General features: G+C 43.1%; 1 protein-coding gene across 2 annotated transcripts in view; it reads left to right on the top strand.

Annotated features, from left to right (window-relative positions):
- Positions 1-1,604: 1,604 nt before the first annotated feature.
- Positions 1,605-24,352, top strand: part of USP30 (ubiquitin specific peptidase 30) — a 29,162-nt gene continuing 6,414 nt past the window's right edge. Inside the window, exons 1-11 of one of the 2 annotated variants that reach the window (XM_081037303.1) lie at positions 1,605-1,992; positions 5,172-5,281; positions 6,411-6,593; positions 11,525-11,628; positions 15,861-15,959; positions 16,532-16,577; positions 17,689-17,783; positions 21,130-21,189; positions 21,689-21,775; positions 22,398-22,478; positions 22,578-22,797. In XM_081037303.1, the coding sequence (XP_080893429.1) occupies positions 1,910-1,992; positions 5,172-5,281; positions 6,411-6,593; positions 11,525-11,628; positions 15,861-15,959; positions 16,532-16,577; positions 17,689-17,783; positions 21,130-21,189; positions 21,689-21,775; positions 22,398-22,478; positions 22,578-22,797 (1,168 nt within the window). In that variant the 5' untranslated portion in view covers positions 1,605-1,909. The remainder of the gene's footprint in view (positions 1,993-5,171; positions 5,282-6,410; positions 6,594-11,524; positions 11,629-15,860; positions 15,960-16,531; positions 16,578-17,688; positions 17,784-21,129; positions 21,190-21,688; positions 21,776-22,397; positions 22,479-22,577; positions 22,798-24,352) is intronic. The other variant, XM_081037304.1, reaches the window with a different exon arrangement.

The raw sequence follows: 24,352 nt of genomic DNA, 5'->3' as shown, positions 1-24,352 counted from the left end.
ACATCCCTACTGGTTAAAGGAGCAGTAAGAGCCAGGCTGCAGGAGACATTGTTAACTTCATGAAATGTGAAGTATTGGTATTTCTCATGTAGTCGTTGCAAGAATTAAATTAAGATAAGCCATGCAAAATGCTCAAAAATACTTTGTGCATTGATTAGCTATGGATACTCTGTAAGTGCCAATTATTTAAAATAGTCTGGAATGTAGAGTTCTAAGTAGATTTGTGGGTGGGATGGCAGGGTATTCACTCAAGAGGTTAAAGAAGTAGTTCTCAAAGTGTAGTTTCAGGACCCCTTCTTGGGGACCCCTTCAGGGGGTTATTGAGGTCAAAGCTATTTTCATAATAACACTGAGACATTATTTGCCTTTCCCACTCTCATTCACTTATGGGTGAACCCTGGAATTTTCCAGAGGCTGCACAACATGTGATGAGGTCATGGCTCTGATTTCTATTGGAATGTATGCTTTGGTATTCTTGGGTTTAAATTTTGCCCCCCAGTCTTGACAAGTGGTTTCCCGGGCCTGGGATTGGGTGGAGGAGTTGACTACAAAGGGACCGGGTAATTTTTTAGGGGTGGGTGATGATTCTATATCTTGATTGTGGTAATGGTGACATGACTATGCATTTGCCAAAATTCACAGAACTATACACTAAAACTAGGTGAATTTTACGGCGCAAATTATACTTCAAATTGAAATTACCCAAAAGTTATTTCTTAATTTTAATGTCTAATCGTATAATTCGATATAACCCCCATAAACAAAAGCTCTCCATAATTTTTTTTTAGCATACCAACAGGTCCTTTGACCAAGACCTTTGAGAACCACTGCGTTACGACATTGATTTCTGTGTTAAAATAGTTGCAACTATTTGCTGTGCAGTTGGGGAACGCGATGAATAGGGAGGGCAAATTCTCTCTGGCTTTAATGCCTTATATGTTGTGCTGTCCAATGTGGCTCTGACCACATGGGGCTATTGAGTACATGAAAAATGGCTGGTCCAAATGAAATGTACTTAATAAATACCAAAAAATAAAAATAATCTAAAAGATCTCATTGATGTTTACATAGAAATGACAACATTTTGGACATATTGGGTCAAGCAAAGGATACCGTCAAAACTGATTTCATCCGTCGTTTTTATTTTAATGTGGCTACTAGAAAATTTAAAATGTGGTCTTCGTTATCTTTCCATTGAACAGCCCTGTTCTGGAGACACACAGGCTTGGGCGCCAATCTTGGTTCCACCAATTACGAGATGTGTCAAAAGACCTATAACGAATTTAAACCTCTTTGGTTCCCTGGGATGTAAAATGTGGGTCATGTTAGGGTTGGGGTGAGGATTGTGAATGAATAATGCACGTGACGTGCCTGGCAAGGCACCTAAGTCGGCAATACGTTTGCTGGCTGTTGTGAAAGCCCTGCGTTTTACTACTGATGCCGTCAGAGATGGACCACACGCTCATGAAAGGCCGTTCCTCCGCAACCTATTTGCACTCTGACACTAACTGATGCTGTCCGAGGCCTGATCCCTCTGGAGCAGGGGCGCCCTCTTCGTACCAAAAAATAAAAATGACCTGGTCCTTCCCGGAAGTGGGGTGTCTGTATTTAAGAATAGAGCCCTGGCAAACCCTGAAACCAAAGAGGCCCCGGAGCCGCAGGAATTCCTTGACCCCATTGCTAAGCGGAGGGCGGGGGAGGGGGGACAAGACTATGGTCCATCGGCTTTTCCACTCCGACGACGGCTGCTTCCGGTCCTCCCGGGAGCCCGTCCTTCGGCTTACCTTCCCCCGAGTTGCCGGTTCTTTAACCGCGGGTTCCGCGGCCTCGGGAGCATTAGGCGACTTGTGTCAGTCCGCCGCGGTAGCGGCGTGGGTGGCGGCGGCGGCGGGCCTCCCGCGGGGCCGCCATGCTGAGCTCCCGGGCCCAGGCGGCGGGGAGCGCGGCCGACAGAGCCCTCCAGCGTTTCCTGCGGACCGGGGCGGCGGTCAGGTGAGCTCTCGGGGGCGGGGCGGCCGGAGAGGCCCGGAGCAGGGTCCCCAGCCTGGGCCTCGGGTGGCCTTGTCACGCCCTGGTCGGGGTCCCCAGGGCCGGAGTAAACGTGCGGGGGGCTCGTGCGTTGCCAGGGCTGGCGGCCCAGCCCCGGAGGCCGGAGGGACGACGGGCCTGGGGGGCTTGCAGGTCTCTGGCAGAGCCAGCCTGCCTGCCCCCCCGTCCTGCTAGCGCCCGCCCGCCAGGGCCTCCTGCAGGCCTGACATTGTCCCCAAACGTCCAGGCAGCCTCGGGCTCGTCGCGGCCCCGAGTGCTGCCCCTGCCCCGCCGGCCTCTGGGCTCCGCGGGCTTCCCAGGACCCCAGCGCCCGCAGGGCGCCCCGGTCCCGTGCGGTCCCCGCCGGCCAGGCGCCCCCGCCCTGTCGGGCTTGCCCGTCCTGCGCGGTCCTCAGCCCTGGAAGGGGCCGGGGCCTTGCTGGCGCCCTCCCTCCCCTCCGGCGTTGTCCGTCGCCCTGTTTCCGCCAGCCCCGGGCCGCAGTTAGGTCAGGGATCCCCGTTCCGTCTGCATCCCCACCCTGATTAGGGACTTATGATCCCGCAGGGGTTAAACCAGGCAGGACCCCTTCACCTGCTAAGGCCCCCCCCCACAGTGTTGTCCCCTGTCCTGTCAAGGCCCCTGTTTCCCTCCTCTTCTCTACCCTCCCCTGGGCCTCGGGCTTCAGAGCTGAGCACTGCATCTCCGTTACTGTCCCTAAATGACTGAGACCTGTTGTTCCGGACGGCTGCCTTCCTTTGGAACTGGAGTAGGTCTAGAGGGCTTATTATTATCCAGGCCGGCCCGGTGGCTCCGGCGGTTGGAGCTCCGTGCTCCTGACTCCGAAGGCTGCCGGTTCCCAATGGGCCAGTGGGCTCTCACCCACAAGGTTGTCAGTTCAATTCCTTGAGTCCTGCAAGGGATGGGGGGCTCTGCCCCCTGCAACTAGCAACGGGCAACTGGACCTGGAGCTGGGCTGCACCCTCCACAGCTAAGACTGAAAGGACAACTTGACTTGGAAACAAAATCCTGGAAGTACACACTGTTCCCCAATGAAAAAGTCCTGTTCCCCTTCCCACAAATAAATAAATAATAAAAATTAAACAAAAAAATAAAGAACGTATTATCCCAGGCCTGGAAGCTGTCGGTGGCTATCCCGTCCTGTGCCCCCATTCTGTAGATGGGTAGAGGGCCTTGAGATGGCCTCGCTTATGCTCCTACAGCCGACCTGATAGCCGAGCTGTGGGGAGGGAGAAGCGAGATCTTTTTACTCCCAGGCTGCACTACTCTCCTCATGTTGTCATTATGCAGAGAAATGGCATTTCCACAATCACCACTCGCCCTTGGGGTGTTTTTGTGCATGCCCTGCTAAGGATGTGGGCAAGCCCTCTCTCCCACCCCTTTGACACTCTGTTCTTCAGTTTCCCTTGTAAGCTGTGTGTTTATAAGCACAGACTTGGTAGTCAGACGGGCGTAAAAGTTCAGATCCACGCTGCCTCACCCACTTTGACCAAGTTGGCTGCATCTTTTAGTTTTCTCCCGTATAAAAATGGAGATGATAAAGGAACCTACCTGTGTGGGATTGTTTTGAGGATGAGCTGAGCTGATCACAGTGCCTGCAGTAGAAATATTAGTGTTTGATTAGGGGATTTAAGAGCATATGTAAACTGCTCTAGCCTTTCGGTGTTGGCCCTTTTTAACCTTTCCAGGCACTTTTGTGAATACACCTATTGTGTAAAAGTCAGCACAACGATGCATTAAGAAATTTCAAGAAAAACTTTCATGAATGAAACAGAGATTATAATACTTAATCATCATAGCCGCTAGCATTTGCAGAGCTCTTACTGTATACCACCCTGTGCATTAGCACTTATTTAATCCTCACAACAACCCTACGAGGTAGGTCTCATGATTGTCCCCATTGTACACATGAGAAAGCTGAGGCTTAGAGGGTGAAATGATGTCCTAGAGAATAGCAAAGCCAAGATTGAACCAGGTTAATGTGATTCCACTTTCTTAACCAAGTGCTCTGCGCTACTGGCTCTGTCTTGGGAGAACAAAGATTTATTTGAAATTCAGTTAGCATCATATCAGTTACGAGACTAGGAAACCGGTGGTAGTGGTAAGATAGAGTCACTTGTATTACCAGTGACTCTACGAGTTAATGTTGACTGAGCTGAGATCAAAACAATAGTCACATGATCTAAATATTGGGATATGAACATATTACATACACGTGTATATACATACATATCTAACATATGGTTTGCTTTAGTCAGTGGACATATGCAACTTTGTATAAAACCGTGTTTTAAATTGCTGGTGCAATTTCTTCCTTTGCAGTAAAAGAGTAACTTCAGTGTTCAAGTCAAGCCTAAAATTAAGACTCTTTAATTTCACAAATACTTAGATCTTCGTATACCATTATGTGTCCCCTCCTCATTTAATAATCTGAAAGATAAATTTATTTCTGTATGTTTTCCCCAGTATCCAGTCGTTCCATAAATATTATTGAGTACCTACAATGTGCCAGGCATGATGTAGACCCTTGGGATATGTCAGTGAGTAAGATAAACAAAGATCCCTGTCCTTGGAGACTTTGCATTCCAGTTGAAAGAGACAGACAATCAACTAGTGAATAATGAATGTTACATTAGAAGGTGGTAAGTGCTATGGTAAAAACAAAAAGTACGTAGAAGCCCGTAAAAGGGACCAGGAGTGCAGGTTCTAAAGGTTAATTAGAAGTGAAGGGGAGGTGAGGAGTGAGCCAAGCAGCGATCTGGGGGAAGAGCATACCAGGCCGAGGGAACAGCAGTGCAAAGATCCTGAGGTAAGAGTATGACTGGGGTGGCAGCCAGTGTGGAGGCGAAGCGAGAGGCAGAGTAGAAGGAAAAGCCTGGCTTGTCTGAGTGAGATGGGACTTTTGGAAGGTTGTGCCCTTCAATTTTAAATCGTGATGTCTAAATGTGCTGATTTTCAAGACATAATCCTATGTATGTTACTATATACTACTTTAACTTGAAAGGTAGGTATTTGGCAGGCCAGTGGGTTATTTTGATGAAATGTTATTTCTATGTACTTATATCTCTCTATGTACATACTGTGTTTGTGATCATGGAAGATAGTAAACTTATTTTCTTTTTTAGATGTAAAGTCATGAAGAACTGGGGTGTTATAGGTGGAATTGCTGCTGCTCTTGCAGCAGGAATATATGTTATTTGGGGTCCCATTACAGAAAGAAAGAAGCGTAGAAAAGGTAAGAATGAGTCCATTGCATCATGGTCGGTAGACTTGACCTGAACCATTATTATCCAAAAACAATACAAAAAGGGGAGGCATTTTTGGTTCTCATGTAGCTTCAGTTTTTGAACAGTACTTTCTTTTAAGCAGAAGTTAATTTTAATGACTCATTATTTTATACCCTGTTGTAAAAATATTCACCTCCCTTAAAGTCTTGAATTTGTGACATTCTTTGTAATGAATAATTTCAAGTAGCTTAATTGTCTATGTTCTCATTAATATGGCAATTGTGTTTTTCACTAGTACAATCAACCAGTTGTTTGATGCATTTGTGGTTTCACTGACTAGCTGATAGTCACTAGTAAATGTTTCAAGTTAGTTTCTTCATTAACCCCCAAATCTATTTCTGATTTTTAAAAATACCCCCTTTTGTAAATGTTGCTCTACTTATATTGATAAAAAAGTTAACAAAAAAAGGGGGGGATGTGGGTAATAGATGTAGCAAAATATTGACCATTGTTAAATCTGGGGGTGGTTATAATTAGAGTTTATTATACATCCGCTCTTATTTTGTACATGTTTGAGAACTTTCATAATAAAACGTTTTTAAAAAATTTCAGCAGAAGAGGGAAGTATTTTCTTGATCTCTGCAGAAAGACTGAGCAGAGTTGCCACAGTGGAGTCTTTCCCACTGATGGTAAGAACAAAATCATTGTCCTGGAAAGCAACAACAGAATAATTGTTTTCTTCTGTTTTGAGAAACAATGCTTTCTTCTTAAAGGGGAGAGAGAGAGAGAGAGAGAGAGAGGGAGAGAGGGAATTGAATGAGGGAGAAAGAAAGAGACGTTATTAAGTGTTTTTTTGTACATTCAGTGTAAACCAAACTGTGCCAGACATCGTGGTAGGTTTCAAAAGTTACACAGGACGGGGACCTGTCCTTCTGTCCCTACAGTGTCCTAAAGGAGCAGTAGTAGGACTGGGCCTCAGCATGGACAAATGCCCGGCCCCTGGATCTCTGGATAAGGACTTTCTCACGTCGGGATTTCAAATGCAAGGCCCCGATGCAGAAACTCGCTAATGGGAGAGAAAAAAAGCGTCGGTCCAATATAATGTGCTGCTCTGTCATTTCCCACCCCCCTCTTTAGGGCTTGTGCCTGGCCTTGTCAACTTGGGGAATACCTGCTTCCTGAACTCCCTGCTGCAAGGGTTGTCTGCCTGCCCAGCTTTCATCAAGTGGCTGGAAGAGTTCACCACCCAGTATACCCGGGATCAGAAGGAGCCCCCCCCACACCAGTATTTATCCTTAACACTGTTGCACCTTCTGAAAGGTATCTAGCTGGGAATTTAAAGGGGATTGTGTGCATTTTCCAAGTAGCTGCCCAGATGGCAGGCAAAGGGTTAATAGCCTCTGTTTAGAAAAACATCATATACGGATTATGAAAAAAAAAAAAACACTAAGAGCCCAATAGATACAACCAGCTAGTTTTTGAAAGTCAAAGATATAACCATCTGTTTTAAAAATTGTCAGTTTAGTTACAGCTTTTTAGGGAAAAAAGAAAATCCAGTGTGACATAACCATTTTGATTATAAGAATACTCTGGTTTCAAAAACATTAACTTTTTTTTTTTAATAAAAGTATCTTAGCCTAGAAAGTAAGGTAATTTGCAAGAGAAATACTACAAATTGTATTTCGATAAACACAAAGTATCTAACAAATACTCAAATATTCAACTTGACCATCATCAAAGAAAGATAAATAAAATAATCATGAGGCACCATGTTTTTGCCTGTCAGCAAAGATTGAAAAACAGTTCGATGGTCATGACCAGCTGTTGGGTGACATGTTGGCACACATTAGTGTGGGTGTCACTTAGGGCATCCTTTCAGGAAAGGGCTTTGCAAGTACACAGTAATAGCTTGCCAAATGTTCAGTGCCGTTTGACCTAGTAAGGCCTTGTCTGGGAGTCTGTCTTAACAGAACTAGTTAGAAATGGAGACTGTGATTTACACTGGCCTGAAGTTCTAAGAGCAAACCAGTTTGGGAATGGCTGGATACTGGCCCTGAGCTTGGAGAGTCACAATATACATGGAATTTTAAGAAGTCACTGATCTAACTTCATTTTTAAACCACTATTTTGACTATAGAAATGGTTTATCCCCCCCGCATAGCATCTGTTACCATCCTGAGGACATTCCAGAGAATGCAGTTTGGGAAATGCTGTTATAGGCACAAAGGTCTCCAATACCTAGTTATAATGAGGGAAAAGAAAGAAAAGAATGTGGCTGTCCAACAGTAGAATGATTAAGCAATCAATGGAACAGTACATCTTTGTGAAGTTTTTTTTTTTTTTAATTTGGGAGAGGGTATAGCCTATTATATTAAGTTTAAAAGAGCAGGATACAAAGTATGATATAATTGACTTCAGTGAAGCAAAAACTTCTACAGCTAGACTGGACAGAAAAAGACCAAAATGTTAGCCATGGCCATTTTGGTATTGTGCAGTTGCTGGTTTGAAAACATTTTTTTAAAAAAGACAAAAAAACCCCCACACAACTATATTTCTAAAACTCCCAACAGTAAGCATATATTATTCTCACAGTCAGAAAAAATAATTGGATCTAAAACACTCAGCTAAATATTGCTTCACTGAGGTATTTTCCCATGTGATCTCAGCTTGACACAGAAATCTTTATGAAGCAAGTTCTGCAGGTCTGTCAAGAGGCAGTTGGAAAAGCATTTCTTCTACTCCTCTGTTCTAAGAAAAACACCATTCCAAAGACTTGTGAGAAGCTGAAGTGTCCACATAGGTGTTATGACTCAGGTTCAGGAGTTGTCCTGCCCATGGGGCAGCCAGTTAACAGTTGGTTAGAGTGTGATGCCAGGGTTGCTGGTTCGATCCCCACATGGGCCAGTGTGAGCTGCGCCCTCCACAACTAGATTGAGACAACTGCTTGACTTGGAGCTGATGGGTCCTGGAAAAATACACTTAAAATAAATAAAAGTTAAAAAAAAAAAAAGAGTTGTCCTGATCATGATCTCAGCACTCCCATCTCCCCTTTGCCCACGTATGACCCAATGCTGGGAAGCAGAGCCTCCCGTGGTCCGCTGCACCTAGAATATACGCTCCCTTCTCTGTGTCTGCTTTCAGTGTCTTCTATTTTGACTTTTAGAAATAATTTTAGTTATACAAGTAGTTCACAAATAAATTCTCCTTGTAAAAAATGAATGCATTATAGATAAGGCTAAAAACTGCTTTATCACTACTACCGCAATCCTGTTTCTCTCCTTCCTCCCCCAAAGTAAGGTGTAAGGATATCCTTCCAGACCGTTTTCTCAGTACCCACAGGAATTACGTATTGTTTATGTTTTTTCGTAACCAAGTAACATAATATGCCCTAGAGAAATGTCCATTTCAGTACATGTTAGCTCTACCTCTTTCATTTTTCTATCTTTTTGTGAGTTTATTGGCCTTATAGATGTTGTGTTCTGTGAATGGCTTGCTCATATCCTTTGCCCATTTAAAAAAAATTGCTAAATCATCCATAACATAAAATTTACCATCTTAACCATTTTTAAGTATATAATTCTGTACCAATAAGTACATTCACTTTGTTCTGCAACCATAATAATCACTCTTCATCTCCAGAACTTTTACATCATCCCATATCGAAACTCTGTATCCATTAAACAACTCCCCATTCTCTGTTACCCCTAGACTGCTGTAACCACTATTCTGTCTGTCTCTATGAATTTGACTATGTACCTAATTTATGTGTAATCATGCAATATTTGTCCTCTTGTGTCTGGCTTATTTCACTTAGCATAATGTCTTCCAGGTTCATCCACCTTGTAGCATGTGTCAGAATTTCTTTCCTTTTTTTGGGGCCGGCCCGGTGGCGCAGGTGGTTAGAGCTCCGTGCTCCTAACTCCGAAGGCTGCTGGTTCGATTCCCACATGGGCCAGTGGGCTCTCAACAAAAAAAAAAAAAAAAAAAAAGAATTTCTTTCCTTTTTAAGGCTGAATATGAATAATATTCGATTGTGTGTATAGATATGCCACATTTTGTTTATCCATTCATAAATCAGTAGACGTTTGGGTTTTGGGCTATTGTGTTTGGGCTATTGTGAACAATGCTGCTTTAAACATTGCTGTACACATTTCTCTTCAAGTCCCTGCATTTCATTGTTTCGGGTGTATGCCCTGAAGTAGACTTGCTGGATCAAATGGTAGTTCTGTCTAATTTTATAAGGAACCACCATACTGTTTTCCATAGTGCCTGTGCCATCTTACATTCCCACCAGCAGTACACAAAGCGTTCCAATTCTCCGCATTCTCACCAGCACTTGTTATTGTCTGTCTTTTTGCTAATAGCTGTCCTAATGGGTGTGAAGTGATATCTTTGGTTTTGATTTGCATTTCCCTAATGAAAAGTAATGTTCACCATCTTTTCATGTGTTTATTAGCCATTTGTATGTCTTTTTTCTTTTTTCGAGAAGTTTCTATTCAAGTCCTTTTGTTTATTTTTGAATTGTCTGTATTTTTGTTGCTGTTGGGTTTCAGGAGTTCTTTATATATTCTGGATATCAATCCCTTATCCGATATGTGATTTGCAAACCTCATTCACTTTTACAGTTGAGACACCCCAGTTTATTTAGCCTTTTGCTTCCAGTGCCTTGTTATGATAAACAAGCTGTAGGTGTCCGGCTTGGACGTATGCACATACCGTGTTTCCCCAAATTTAAGACCTATCCGGACATTAAAGTAAGATCCGGTCTTATTTTACTATAATATAATATAATATATAATATAATATACCGGGTCTTATATTAGTTTTTGCTCCAAAAGATGCATTAGAGCTGATTGTCCGGCTAGGTCTTATTTTCGGGGAAACACAGTATTTCCCTACGGTAGATCCTAAGAAAGTGAAATTGCTGCATTATAGGATATGAAAATTAGTAGACATTGCCAAATTGCCTCACAGCATTTTAGGCAAAATTGGGCTAAGAGGGACATTAAAATTTTCCTTGGGAAGGAAAAAGCTAACAGGGTGGCTTGATGGATATAGGAGGAAGAGGGAAGGTATAGTTTCTTTCCTTTTGTGCTCCCTTTGTTCTGGAGGGTAAAGGTCAGACCTCAGGTGATATTTGCCTGATAAGACAAGCCTCAGGCCTTCTCAGCACTGGCTGCCAGGGCTGCTACTTCTCCACAGGTCACCACCACTCACAAAGTCACCGACCATGTTCAGACAGGTTGTGGGTGGCAGTATTCAGAACCTTCAGGGTCAGAGCCTAAAGTATTCAAAGGAATCCTTCAAGTTCACTGACTGCAAATCAAAGAGAAGAAACAGCCTCGCTTAGTTTACTTGGGGCATTGGAATGGCCATAAACTGTGCTAAGATGACAAGCCCCTATATTTTTTGTCTCTCATACTCTGGTCCAGTGTAACATACAATGAGATGGGGGATGGTCAAGATCAGGAATCAGCAAACTCTGGCCCATGGGCCAAATCTGGCCCACTACCTGTTTTTTAAATAAAGTTTTATTGAAACGCAGCCATGCCCATTTGTTTAGTATTATCTATGGCTGCTTTTGTGTTAGCATGGCAGAGTTGCTGCAGTGATCTGTGAAGCCTAAAATGTTTACCAATCCTGCTCTAGATGTAATTATAAATTCATAAGCCCATCAAACTTTTGTTTATTTTTGTTTATTAGGCTTGATTCTACTTATGATTGAAAAGTAAACCATTCACCAGACCCATTCAGGCTGCCACATGTACCTTGATGTTTTGCCATGATAATCAGAACCTCATGCAGACAGATGTACAAGTGAAGGCCTTATGGCCCCAGGAGAGAGCCCCGGGGAGAGGAGTTAAGCACTGCATGTAGGGTTAGACTAGATGAGTGCTTAAGGGTCCTCTCACCCCTGAGAGTTGTGAGTTTCAATCATTTTATTCAATAAGAAGCCTGCAGCAATAAATTTGTATTGATGATGATAATTCAAATCACTGAAAATCAATTATTTCATTTAAATGCTGTGGCCTTATGAAAAATTACTTTCATTCAACAAACACAAAGTGCCGAGTAATATGCTAAGCATCGGGTAAGGTTACAAAGAAGAATAGTGAAAGAGCCATAGTTCCAAGATGAATTTTACAATTCTTAAATTCTTCATTAGCTTTGATAGGCTGTGTGGTGCAGGTGTTCTGGTTAGTTGTTAACGCTGGTGAGTTTAATAATTGGGTCACCTTTTTTGTTTCCAGCTTTGTCCTGCCAAGAAATCACTGATGAGGAGGTCTTGGATGCCAGCTGCTTGTTGGACGTCTTACGAATGTACAGATGGCAGATCTCTTCATTTGAGGAACAGGTGAACAAAACATTCCCAATAGATTTACGTGGAGAATGCTTCCCCCTAACGAGCTGGGGTCTGAGCTTACAATGATGGCTGCAGAACAGCTGCATTGCTGCAGCGGGAAGAATAAATGCCAGTATGGACCTTGCAGTTGCCTGGCCTGAGTGTACATTCCTGTGACATTTTAGGCAGCCTTCATGTTCTGGGCTAGATTCTGAGCTTTGGTCCTGCTCTCATGATGAGAGGACAAATACAGCTCGGTTTCACCTGATGGATGGAAGGCAGATTAGCAGGATAGGGCATAAACACAGGTTCCAAAGAACAAAAATCTGTAGTTCTTGAATGACGTGGCATTTCACTGGATGACAGGGACACCTGAGTCCTTTAGAGAGAGGCAGGTGGCTTCACCTTAGAGGCCCAGAGGGTCAGGCGAGACCCTTTTTCGGATCACACCCTCATTTAAAAAAGAAGAAAAAAATGTCTTCATAGACGGCCTTAAAGTAGCCCCAGACTGAGAGCAGGTGTCCTGTGCACCCCGAGGGCTATCTTCCACCTCCTTTTCACAACGCCAGATTCCCCGTCTTCTTTGGTCCCGGCCTCCCTCCTTCTCCTCAGACCGCTATTACCAATGGCAGGTCTGAGGCTAAGACTGAGAGGGTGAAGATCTAAGGACAGGAAATGTAGCGTCCAATGGGGTTCGGGTGCGTCCTCACGAGCCGAATTCACAGAACGGCCTTGTCCAGTTTTGTGTTGGCTGCCTCTGCTTCCACCATCCAGATACTGGACCACAGCAATGGGAGATGGCCTTTGGGCTCCCAATACGGTGGGGCTGAAAGGCAAAGCTTTTCAAAGCTCTGAAAAAGTGAGGTGGGAAGGCTTTCTAGCGCCTCTCATTTTTAAAGATTATCTCTGTTTCCCCTTTAATCTGAAGCCATGCATACGTTTTTTTAAAACATGACATTGATGATACCTATACTTTCTTACTCTGCATCTCGATTTATCTATTGGGTGTTGAAACGTTTTTTCCATTTAGAAAATCCTTTTTAAATCCTGCTGTACCTGGAATGATTTAGCCAAAATGTTTTTCATTTTTCTAAACTGAGAGTGACTGAGATTCAGTCACCAAGGACATCAGATGCGTTTTCTAAGCCCTGCTCTTCTGTCAAGGACCCACTTAAGGCCCAGTTACTCCCTAAGCATCTACGGCTCACAGCAGTCTCTGAGCCAGGTAGTGCGTTAGTGTGGCTGGAAGAGAGGCGAGTGCGTGTCTGTCCTCTTGGAAGGCATCCAGACCACTGCCTGGGGCCTCATCTTCATTACCATTCATCTAATCAGCCAATAGCAGCCAACAGGCTTCCACTGTCAACCGCTTTTCAGTGTCTGCAGGTAGAGCTATGGGAGAAGCATTGGGCTAAGGGCTTACCTCGTGGGAATTACTGATTTCACCCTCACAGCAGTCCTGTAAGGAGTTCCTGTTACTATGCTCGTTTTGCAGATGAGCACACTGAGATCCAGAGACGTGAAGTGATTTGCCCAAAGTCACATAGCTCTTTCAGTGGCAGAGCCAGGATTCGAACCAGTCTGGTGCTAAAGTGCACACGTCAGCTCCAGCCTCTTTTGCCATACGATTTTCTTCCTCAAGGCCAGGTAGCTGACTGTGACAGAATAGCGTTTGGATCCGACTCCATCCTGTCTTGGGATTTTTCTCCGTGGTGAAGCCCTGCTCATCGCTTCAAGGGTTGGTCCAGATGCCTGTCTTTGAGGCTGCCTGAGCCTCCCAGGAAGAGCCGATTCCCTCTCTGTCCCCTGTGGCTCATTGGCCATAACAGGGCTGTAGCATTGTGCTGCTAGGTAATAGCTGGGCTGCTACATCTGTGGCTGGATTGTGAGTCTCTGAGAGCAAGATCCTTGCCTGATTTCTCTTTTAATCTCTATCACTCTCTTGCTAAGTGCTGTTCACAGCCTAGGAGGGGATTCATTTATACATGCCACCAATACGTATTGAATACCTGCCTGGGGCAGGGCCTGTTGAGGGCCTGGGGTTGAAGCAGCAAACTTGACTGACAGGGTCCCTGCTCTCACAGAGCTCACAGGCAAGTGAGGCTGTAGACAGGAAACAGGTAACTTCAAGATGCGCTAATAATAGTAAAACAAACAGGGCGTGACAAACTATGAATGTGGGGGCCTAGGAGCTGGGGTCAGACAAAAGCAATTGGGAGACCACTTTAGATGGGCAAAGCTCTTCGGAAGACCTGAGGTCTTGGCTGAGACCGGAAGCCTAAAAAGAAGTAAGGCCTATGAATGTCTGGGTACAGGGTGTTCCAGAGAAACCAGCCAGGTGAAAAGCCTGAGACAGCGACAAGTGTGCAGTGTTTGGAGGACAGCGAGAAGGCCAGCATAGCTGGGGCCAGGGCAAGGAGAGCAGTGGAGGAGAGGGGGTCCCAGACGTCAGGGCCTGGGAGGCCGTGGCAGGAGTTGGGCTTCTGCTCTGTGTGCGGTTGGGGAGCCACTAGAGGCTTCGAGCAGGGATCCGGTGTACGTTTGAATGGGACCACGCTGCTCGCTGTGTACAGGAAGGACTGTAGGGGCCAAGATGGAAACAGAGAGGGCAGTTGGGAGACAGTTATCCAGGCAGATGTCCAGGCCAGGGATGGCGTGGCTTTGACTGGGGCTGGGACAGGGGAGACAGGGAGAGTCCTCAGGGAGTTAGGGTGTTTTTTGGAGGGAGAGCCTACAGGACTGCTATTGAATTGACTAGGGGTGGGGGTAAGTTGGGGAGGGTTGGTGAGGGAGGGGCTCCTTGAGGAGATGCCATTTTGGTGGAAACCTGGAGGCTGAGAAGGAAGCAGCTCGGTGAAGATCTGAGCAGAGCTCCTCAGGCAAGAGTGCGTGAAAACAGCCCCCAAGAGGGGAATTAGGGTGGTGCATTCATTAGCCAAAAGAGGCCCTGGGCACTAGACCTTGGTGGTGAGCGTGCTGTAGCCTGTACAGATGGCGAATTATAATGTTCTACACGTGAAACTCATAATGTTATAAACCAGTGGTACCTCAATTTTCAAAAAAGAGGGGTAGGGCATAGTGAGGGAGGGAGACTTCTAGGCTCTGGCTCCTATCAGGCTTGGTAGGCTAGCTAAGAAGGGGGCGCGGGGTTTACTCTGGCAGTGAGAGCCGTTGGAAGGTTGGAAGCAAGAGTTGAGTCATTTGCCTTTCGAAGATCACACTCGTGACTGTGGAGGGACACTAAGAGCGGAAGCCTAGAGGGTCAGCATCGTCAGAGTTCAGGGGAGGAGAGACCTGCCCATCCTGGAAGAGGGGCCGCTTTGGCTTTTTGAGAGAGGGCCGTTTGAGTTCATTCTTAAAGAGTAGTCCCCTGCCATGTGATACAGCGATTCCACTTGTGAATATAAACCCGAAAGAATCTAAAGCAGGGACTCAAACAGGTATTTGTACACTCATGTTCACAGCAGTATTTGCAGTAGCCAAAAGGTGGAAGTAATCCAAGTGTCTGTCCATCAGCAAATGAGTGGAGTGTGTGTGTGTGTGTGTACACAATGGAATACATGTACAGACAATGGAGTATTATTCAGCCTTAAAAATGAAGGAAATTCTGATGCCTGCTACAGCATGGATGAACCTTGAAGACGTTATGCTAAGTGAAATAAGCCAGTCGCAAAAGGACAAATTTGTATGATTCCTTGTGTAAGGTACCTAGAGTAGTCAGATTCAGAGACAGAAAGTGGCATGGCGGTTGCCAGGGGCTGGAGGGAGGGGGACGTGAGGGGCTAGTGTTTCATGGATACAGCCTTTCAGTTTGGGAAGATAAAACGTTCTGAAGATGGGTGGTGCTTTCGGTAGCACAACAGTGTGACTGTACTTAGCACTACAGACTATTCTATGTTCCGGGTATTCGCCCACAATGAGAAAAAGAAAAGGAGTCGTCAGGCGGAGTGGAGGTCAGGGCCATCTCCATAAAGCTAAAACAGGCTCAGAGAAGCTGGCCTGGAGGCAGCCCACCAGCTTTCTTTCCTTCTCTCTCCCCTCGGGCCTCCCAGTCGTGGGTCTTGATTGTGAAACGGTCTAGGACGGGACTGTGTCCATTTAACTAGCTGGGTCCCAAGACGGTGGAAAACAAATCCTGCCCACAGCCCACAGCTGGAGGAGGGCTGCCCGGTGGTCCCTGCGGGAATGGTGCTGCTGCTGCTGTGGCCGCCTCAGGCCTCTCTGAAGAATGCTCTGCCCTTTGACAGGATGCTCACGAATTATTCCATGTCATTACCTCGTCATTGGAGGATGAGCGGGACCGTCAGCCCCGGGTCGCACATTTGTTTGATGTGCATTCCCTGGAGGTAAACCATTAATATTTCTGATACATTGAATGAGTTAGTGCATATTTAATGGGTGTAGGGACCACAAGTATCATCTTTATACAGCTTTAAACTCAGGAGAGTGAAAACAAATCAGCAGTGGGCTGGGGCTGGGGCTGGAGGCGGGTCTTAAACTGGGAACTTTGCAGTTGGTGATTGGGAAGGCCCTTTAACATGATTCATTGCTGCAGTTTGTTGTTGGCTTGGAGACAAAAGAATATAGTCTTCCCTCCATTTAATACAGGGGAACAAGGAGCCGTGGCAATGCTAAATGAATCCTCATTTCCCTGGAACATTATAAAAGTTGATAAACGTTAATTAGTAAAGGGGGAAAATATTCTGGAGACAGGAAATGTGTTTTGATGGCATTTGATGAAGGAATAGGCACAGTAACCAACCAAGGAGTATGGTTGAGGCTACTTTGAGAAACCTTTGTTAAAAGCTGATTTTTAGTGGTGAGGTCAGCATAGAAACTTGTAAGATTTAGGAATGGGATGAGGGTGATACAAGGATGGCAGTAGCTTTTCAGTCTGTTTCTTTTCTTTCCCCTACAGCAGCAGTCAGAAATAACTCCCAAACAAATAACCTGCCGCACAAGAGGTAGTCATTTTCCATTGAACCGTAACACATAAGATGGGTACTTTTTAGATATGACAATAATTTGCTTGTTTAAAAATTTTTTTTCGGGTGACATCCAGTCTGGCTTGAACTGCGTGTACTTGCAAAGGAACTTGTGTTTTGGAAACAGCTTTAAATTGTTCCCTTGGTGAACATCTTGAATTGTTCCCTCATACTCTAGCCCTGCTCGGTTTCCTCCAAACGGACTTATTTCTACTTCACACAAGGGTTTTCTTTTTACCTTCTTGGAGTAATCTTGTGAGGAACTTAAGCTGAAACTGTCATGTCCTCAGCATTTCCACTTTAGCCAACTTGTACTGCAAATGATCACAGTCCTCCTAAGAAGGAAATCATTGTTTTCTTCAGATTTAAACTTAAAAACAAAAAAAACCCCACATCAATTCCTTTGTATATTTGTAGTAATAAGGCAATTATCTTTTCTCCCATACTGTGTTCCAGGCACTGTAATATGTCATTTAAACCTCACAACAGCTTTGTGAAACTGATGATACTGTAGATAATGGGACAATAATTATCCCCATTTCCCACAAACTGAGGTGAAGTGACTTCCAGAGGTGGACTGACTTCCCAGGTCATATAGCTTAATAAGAAGCAAAGCCAGTACCAAACCCAGGGTTGCCTGACTCTACGCCTGTGTTTCTTACTAGCATACTGCACTGTTTATTACAGTAACCCCCATCCTATAAAAATTAAAAATTAAAGTTTTTCATATCTTGCTTATTCTGATGATTTCAGAAGTTTATTTCACTTCATGGGATGTTGACTTATGGTATTCTTTGAACATCTCAAACATTTTAAACATGTTTCTGAATATGTTGTTAAACACAAATTCCTTTATTAAATGTGGCTGTACCCATTATACAGAAACCACATTTAAGACCTGTATAAATTCTCCTGTGAAGGGAATGGGTTGTCTTTTTGAGGGAAGTCAATACGAAAAGTTCTTTCAATTTACTTTTCAATTTTTTTCTAAGGAGGGACTTGCTACCATACTAAAAAGGAGAGTGAATTTTGAGGTTGGTGTCAAAGGGCAGGCTGGGGGTGGCATATCACAAGGTGTTTTGTGTTCCAGGGGCACTTCATCCCATGTCCAATCACTGGAAATCTCAGCATCCTTTCCATGGAAGACTTACTAGTAATATGGTCTGCAAACACTGTGAACACCAGGTAAATACAATACCAATACTTGATATTTTCTGGCGAGGTTTTAAGATTCCTGAAGCATCTAAAGAGTATTGACTAACAGTGGTACATGGTGTTTGGGATTGCCTGCGCTCCGTACACTCAGTGGACTGACTGCCCACCTTTGGTCAGAGCTAACATGTCATCTGATCCTTAGAGCAGCAGACCCATCATGGATTGGCAGGAATTCGAGTCCTAAGTTCACATCTATACTGATGGTGGACACAGCAGATTCTAGGGCTGTTGTTTTGGGTTTTTGTTTTTTTGTTTTTCATTTTTTTGCTTTGAGGTTATAAAATCTTTATTTGGAAAATATCCAACACGATACAAAATAGAGAATTGTGCAGCTATCACCTCAATCGATTTTAGAATATTTTCATCACCTCCCCCCACCCAAAAAAAAATCTGTACCCATTAGCAAGTACTTTCTATTTCTCATCCCACACTCCCAGCCCTAGGTAACCACTAATCTACTTTCTGTCTGTATAGATTTGCCTGTTCTGGACATTTCATATAAATGGCATCACAATATATAGTCTTTGGTGACTAGCTTCTTTCACTCAGTACAATGTTTTCAAGGTTCTTCCATGTTGTAGCATGTACCACTACTTCATTCCCATTTATTACCAAATAATATTCCATTGTATGGATTCATCAATTGATGGCCATTTGGGTTGTTTCTACTTTGGGGTTATTGTATATAATGCTGCTATGAATATTTACGCACAAGTTTTTGTGTAGGCATATGTTTTCATTTCTCCTGGGTATATACCTAGGAATAGAATTGCTGGCTCCTGGTAATTCCATGTTTAATATTTTGAGGAATTGCCACACTGTTCTCCAAAGTGGCTGCACCATTTCATAGTCCCACCAGCAGTGAATGAAGTTTCCAGTTTTTCTACCTCCTCACTGATACTTATATCTGACTTTTTAGTTATAACCATCCTAATGTGTGTGAAGTGGTAACTCATTGTGGTTTTAATGGGCATTACTCTGATAACGATGTTGAATCTTTTAAAAAAAAAAAATAAGGTCCATAGATTACAAATCATAATCTTTAATATCTTTTAAGCTGTAAATTGCCCATTTGGCTCTTATTTTCCCTTGCATTTTGTGTTTTGATGCTACTGTAAATGGAATTTAAAAATCTTTTTCTAGTATATAGAAATACAGTTGTTTGTATATTGACCTTTAGTCTTGAGATCTTGCAAAGATTCATTTATTAGTTCTCGAAGTTTTGTAGATTCATTCGAATTCTGTTTGTAAACAGTCATGTTGTCTGTGAATAGAGTTTTACTTCTTCTTTACTTTCTTTACTTTCATTTCTTTACTTTCCAACTGTTACGCCTTTTGTTTATTTTTCTTGCCTTATTATCCTGGCTAGGACCTCCAATACAAAGTCGAATAGGAGTGGTGATAGGAGATATCCTTTACTTGTTTCAAAGCTTAAGAAACAAGTATTGGTGTTTCATAAATATGTATGATATTAGCTTTGGGTCTTAGCATACCCCTTTTATTACACTGAGGAAGTACTATTCCTAGTTTGCTGAGAGTTTTTATCATGAATAGTGGTTGAATTTTTTCATGCTTTTTCTGCCCATATGAAGGGTATCATATTTTTCTTTTATTTTGTTAATGTGGTGAATTGCAGTGATTGATTTTTCTAATGTTAAATTAGCCTTGTGTTTCTGGGATAAACTCCACTGTATTATGATGTACTATTCTTTTTATATATTACTGAATTTGATTTTTTAATATTTTCTAAGGGATATTAATGTCTGTATTAATGAGGAATATTGGTGTTACAATTTTTTGTATTATCTTTGTCGGGTTCTGTTGTATACATTAGCCTCATAAAATAACCTGGGAAGGGTTTGGATCTTGGTTAATAATGGTATTGTCGCTTCCTTAAAAGTTTGCTAGAATTTGTCTTGTTTCTTTTTCTTTCTTTAGTTCTATTTTTGCTGAATTTCTTTTGAGACTTTGCTATTAGGCACATACACATAAATTATGATGAGTTGACTCCTATTGTCATGATAAATTGTCCCTCTTTATCTCTGGTAAGACTCCTTGTCTTGAAGCATATGGTGTGTGATTAATTTCCATCTAACTGGTGTTTCTATGGTATATCTTTCTGTTCCCTCAGTTTTTTACCTATCTTTATTTTTGTATTTATAATGTGGCTTTTGTAGACAGCATGTAATTGGGTCTTGTTTTTTTATCCAGCTTGACAATCTGCCTTTTAATTGGTGTGTTTAGTCCATTTACATTTAATTTAATGTAAGTATTTATATGGTTGGATTTAGGTCTGCTGTTTTACCATTTGTTTTCTATTTGTATCTCATATTTTTTGTTCCTCTGTTACTCCTTTCTTGCTGCCTTTTGGGTTAATTGAATACTTTTTAGTATTTTGTTGTAATTCCTCTATTGGCTTTCTTGTAATTCCTCTATTGGCTTTTTACATTTTTTGTGTGTGTATGATGACATCATGCAATTTTAACTTATCATGGTCCATTTAGAGTTAATATTATACTCCATATAAAACATAGGAAACTTACAAAATCATAGTTCTGTTACCCCATCCTTTGTGGTATTTTTCTCATGTGTTACATCTACATTCATTACAAACTCCACAATACTGTCATAATTTTTACTTTATTTACATGTAATGAAACAATTATATGTTTTTAAAAGAAATAAAAAGAAAACAATTTTATATTTGCCATTTTAGGTGTTCTTCACCTTTTGGTAACTCTGCAATCATTCAAAGTTTTGTTTTGTTTTGGTCCAGATTTCACAGTTTTTATCTCAAGGAGAGTTAGATTAGCCAAGCTACGCTGTCATCACCAAAAGCTGGAACTCTTACTCTATTTCATCTTTCTGCAATTAATAATAGAACATGCACATCTTTCCACATAATCATGCATTCTTCTCACATACTATTTTTAATATAGTATTCCATTTTGTGGACATTCTATAATTTATTTAATCATTCCCTAGAAATGTCAACTGTTCGCATTTTGCTGTTATAAATAATCCTGTGATGAAGATCCTTGCAGTTATGTCCATGGTTACAGCCTTAGGATAAAATCCCCAAATTACTGGGCCGGATATGTTATCTTATAGTTTTTCCAAGCGACCTTTATTATTATCGTACCTCTTACGTTCACAAGTTGTTTTTAATAGAATTTGCTTCTAGCTAAGTACATTATATTTCATTATATTAATAATGTTGGACATCTAAACTGTTTATGAAGCATATATCTTTCCATCTATAAAGTTCTGAATTGAACTTAAGTCCTTTCTGGGTTTTCTGCAATATTTGTTTCAGAGTCCTGTTCGATTTGATACCTTTGACAGCCTTTCACTAAGTATTCCAGCTGCCACATGGGTAAGGAGTGATCTGTGCTTTCTTTTGGGTCTGTTTCAGAGACATTTGAATTGGAAAGGGCTTGGAGGCATTTTGTGTAACGCAGGGGCCACGCGTTATTTTGACACGTGGTTGGGTGAACCCATCCTAATTTTAACATGTGGTACCATGGCCCGATTTGGTGGGGAGGAAGTGTGTGGTTTTTTGCTTCTGCAGAAATGTTGGCTGTTTTGAACACATACACACATACATATTAATCTCAAATTCAAAGAGATCTTAAACACTGTGGAAGTCCCTAATTGTCTGTAATGTTATGTCCACATACCCTGGAATCCATCACAGCAGCAAGTCTAGGGTGCTTTGAGCTTCATGTTTGTTCGGGAAGCATCCAATTATGTCTGCTTTTCCTGCCTATATAAGCAAAAATAATGGTTTGGCAGTCACCTTGCCATCTGTTAATCATTTCAGTATAGCTCCCCTTTGAATCGTAATAATGAGTTTTCTTCTTCTCATGCTGTAGGGTCATCCCTTGACCCTGGACCACTGCCTTCACCACTTCATCTCATCAGAATCCGTGCGGGATGTTGTATGTGACAACTGTACAAAGGTATGACTTCAACCCCAAATATCATCTCCTCCCCTGCGCTGTGGGTCCTGATACAGTGCCTCTCCCACCATTGGCCCCGAGCTCTGCTGACTATTCCCAGAGGATCTTTTCAGCCACAGCCATTTCTACTTAACTTGGTTAGGAGATTGGCAGCCCATGGACCAAATCTCTTTCCCTGATGCGTTTTTTTTCATCCACAGAATTTTTACAGTAGAAATTTGAATGCCATGTTTTCAGATGGGACATGCCTTCTCCAATCTGCTACCGTCACCTTCGTTCCCACTTGTCTCACACCCTGCCTTACCTATGCTGCCTGCCTAACCCCATGAGCAATTAAATTTCACCCTCCAGATTTAGAGGGACTGTGTGGAACAGAATTTTTGAAGACACACAACAAAATAGATTATATGCCAATATCAGAGCTTCTTTATTTCTCTTGCCTCCACTGTTGCTGTTACTTAAGGAGTAAAACAGTGAAAACCCACAAATAACTGGGCAGCTATTTCAGCAGGGGGAAGTCAAGTGCCAACTGAATACAGGTATAATACCCACCCTTACAGGCAGCTGTCCATACATGTCCTACGTCAAGAATTTTTGCAAAGAGATGTTTCTCTTATTTCAGATTGAAGCCAAAGGGACATTGAATGGGGAAAAGGTGGAGCACCAGAGGACCACTTTCGTTAAACAGTTAAAACTAGGGAAGGTGAGCCCACACCACACATCTTTGTTGCCTTTGCTTTCGAGGACTCCCTGTGGCCCACTCCTGACATTCGGCACTTTCTGGTTTCTCTCGCACCCGCAGCTCCCTCAGTGCTTGTGTATTCACCTCCAGCGGCTGAGTTGGTCCAGCCACGGCACACCCCTGAAGCGGCACGAGCACGTGCAGTTTAATGAATTCCTGATGATGGACATCTACAAGTACCACCTCCTGGGACATAAACCTGGTCAACATAACCCGAAACTGAACGAGAAGGCAGGGCCTGTGCTGGAACTGCAGGACGGGCCGGCAGCCCCCAAATCAGGTGTGTGCCCGAGGAGCCGAGGCAGCGGGAATCTGCAGCACAGAGAAAAGGAATTTGGCATCACCAGCTTTTGGGGCCCTTATGCCATGAGGGCTTGAGTGGTTGCTTAGATTCTTGAGACGATCAGGATTGGGGTAAAAGGGAGAACACATCTTAAAAGAGGTTAAAATTATATAGTAATGAGATGTATAATTTTAAAAACTATCACAGTTGAAAAAATATAGGAAAAAAAGCTTAAGATTGCTTTCTGGTCTTTTGACTAAGTAATAATTGGCTCACATCATTCCAGTGAATTTCTTTCAATTTTCCCTCCAATACAGTCACCTCATTAAACAGGAAATGTGGGGAGGAAATGTCCTGGCTAAAAATCGCCGAACATCTTACTTGGGTTGTTATTTTGTCTTTACTGAATGACTTATCTAGTTCTGTTGCCTTCCTCACTTGAGGTGACTTGTTGAATTGGGTCTCAGGGAAGCAAGGTAGCTATTGTTACCCTCAGTCTTACTAATGAGAAAATCGAGGCTTTAAGAGGTCAAATGATTGGTCCAAGGGCAAACAGCAGATGGGAGAACTGGCACTAGAAGATGAGTGTTGGGTCCTTTTTTGAAGGTATCTTATCTAGTGTGTGGAGTTCTTTACTTATGGATGAGGAAAACCCGCCGACTTTAAGGACTCAAAACTCACCACCCGCATGCTGCACCCTGTGAAGTCAGGACTACCTTCCCTGCACCCCACACTTCCCCACTTAGCATCCCTTTCCACTTTCATTCTTTCTTTACATCCACAGTTGCGTGGCCTCGCAAAGACATCATTTGTAGGAAGACTGTATTTTTCCCTTTTTTCGAAGGATCAGTAAATTGACGCCAGGGACAGTTGGGGTGGGGAGAAGGCTCAGTCCTTGGCCTGTTTTAAATCAAGGACCTCTTCAGCCTCATTTCCTCCTGTTCTGGGCGTGAGTGCAGGTCTGCTCATGTTCAGAGCCTGGTGGCTGTGGTGAAAGAGGCCAGTCGTGCACTACTTGGTACTTCCAGGCCCCCCACACATGACACCTGACAGGAAAAGAGATGTCCATTTCTCCTGAATTATTTTATCTACACCCATAAACATTTATTAGCACTGTTACATGTTGGTATTCCTTAGAAGCTGATAATTAAAGAAGAGAGAATGTTTAGATCAGCAAGGAGTTTCGCCCGCCAGAGGACATTGGGCAGTGGCTAGTGACATTTTTAGATGTCACCACTGAGGGGTATTTGGTAGATAGAGGCCAGGGACGCTGTTAAACATCCTGCAGTGCACAGGACAGCCCCACCACAAAGACTGATCTGTCCCAAATGTATTCAATAGTGTGAAGGTTGAGAAACCTTGGGTTAGGTCAAAATGCCAGTAAATCAGCTCCTGCTTACCTCTGACACTCGTCTTTAGCAAACAGGGGTAGGAATCTCGAAGATTCACAAAGCTGTCAAAGTGAACAGCAGACCAGGAGACAGATACACTGTGTCCTATTGTGGATTAAAACAGGGACACGGGGACAACCAAGGTGGCGCAGTAGGTAAAG

This window comes from Rhinolophus hipposideros (assembly GCF_964194185.1).
Source record: "Rhinolophus hipposideros genome assembly, chromosome: 24".
Lineage (NCBI taxonomy): Eukaryota > Metazoa > Chordata > Mammalia > Chiroptera > Rhinolophidae > Rhinolophus > Rhinolophus hipposideros.
This window is presented reverse-complemented; position numbering and strand designations above follow the sequence as displayed.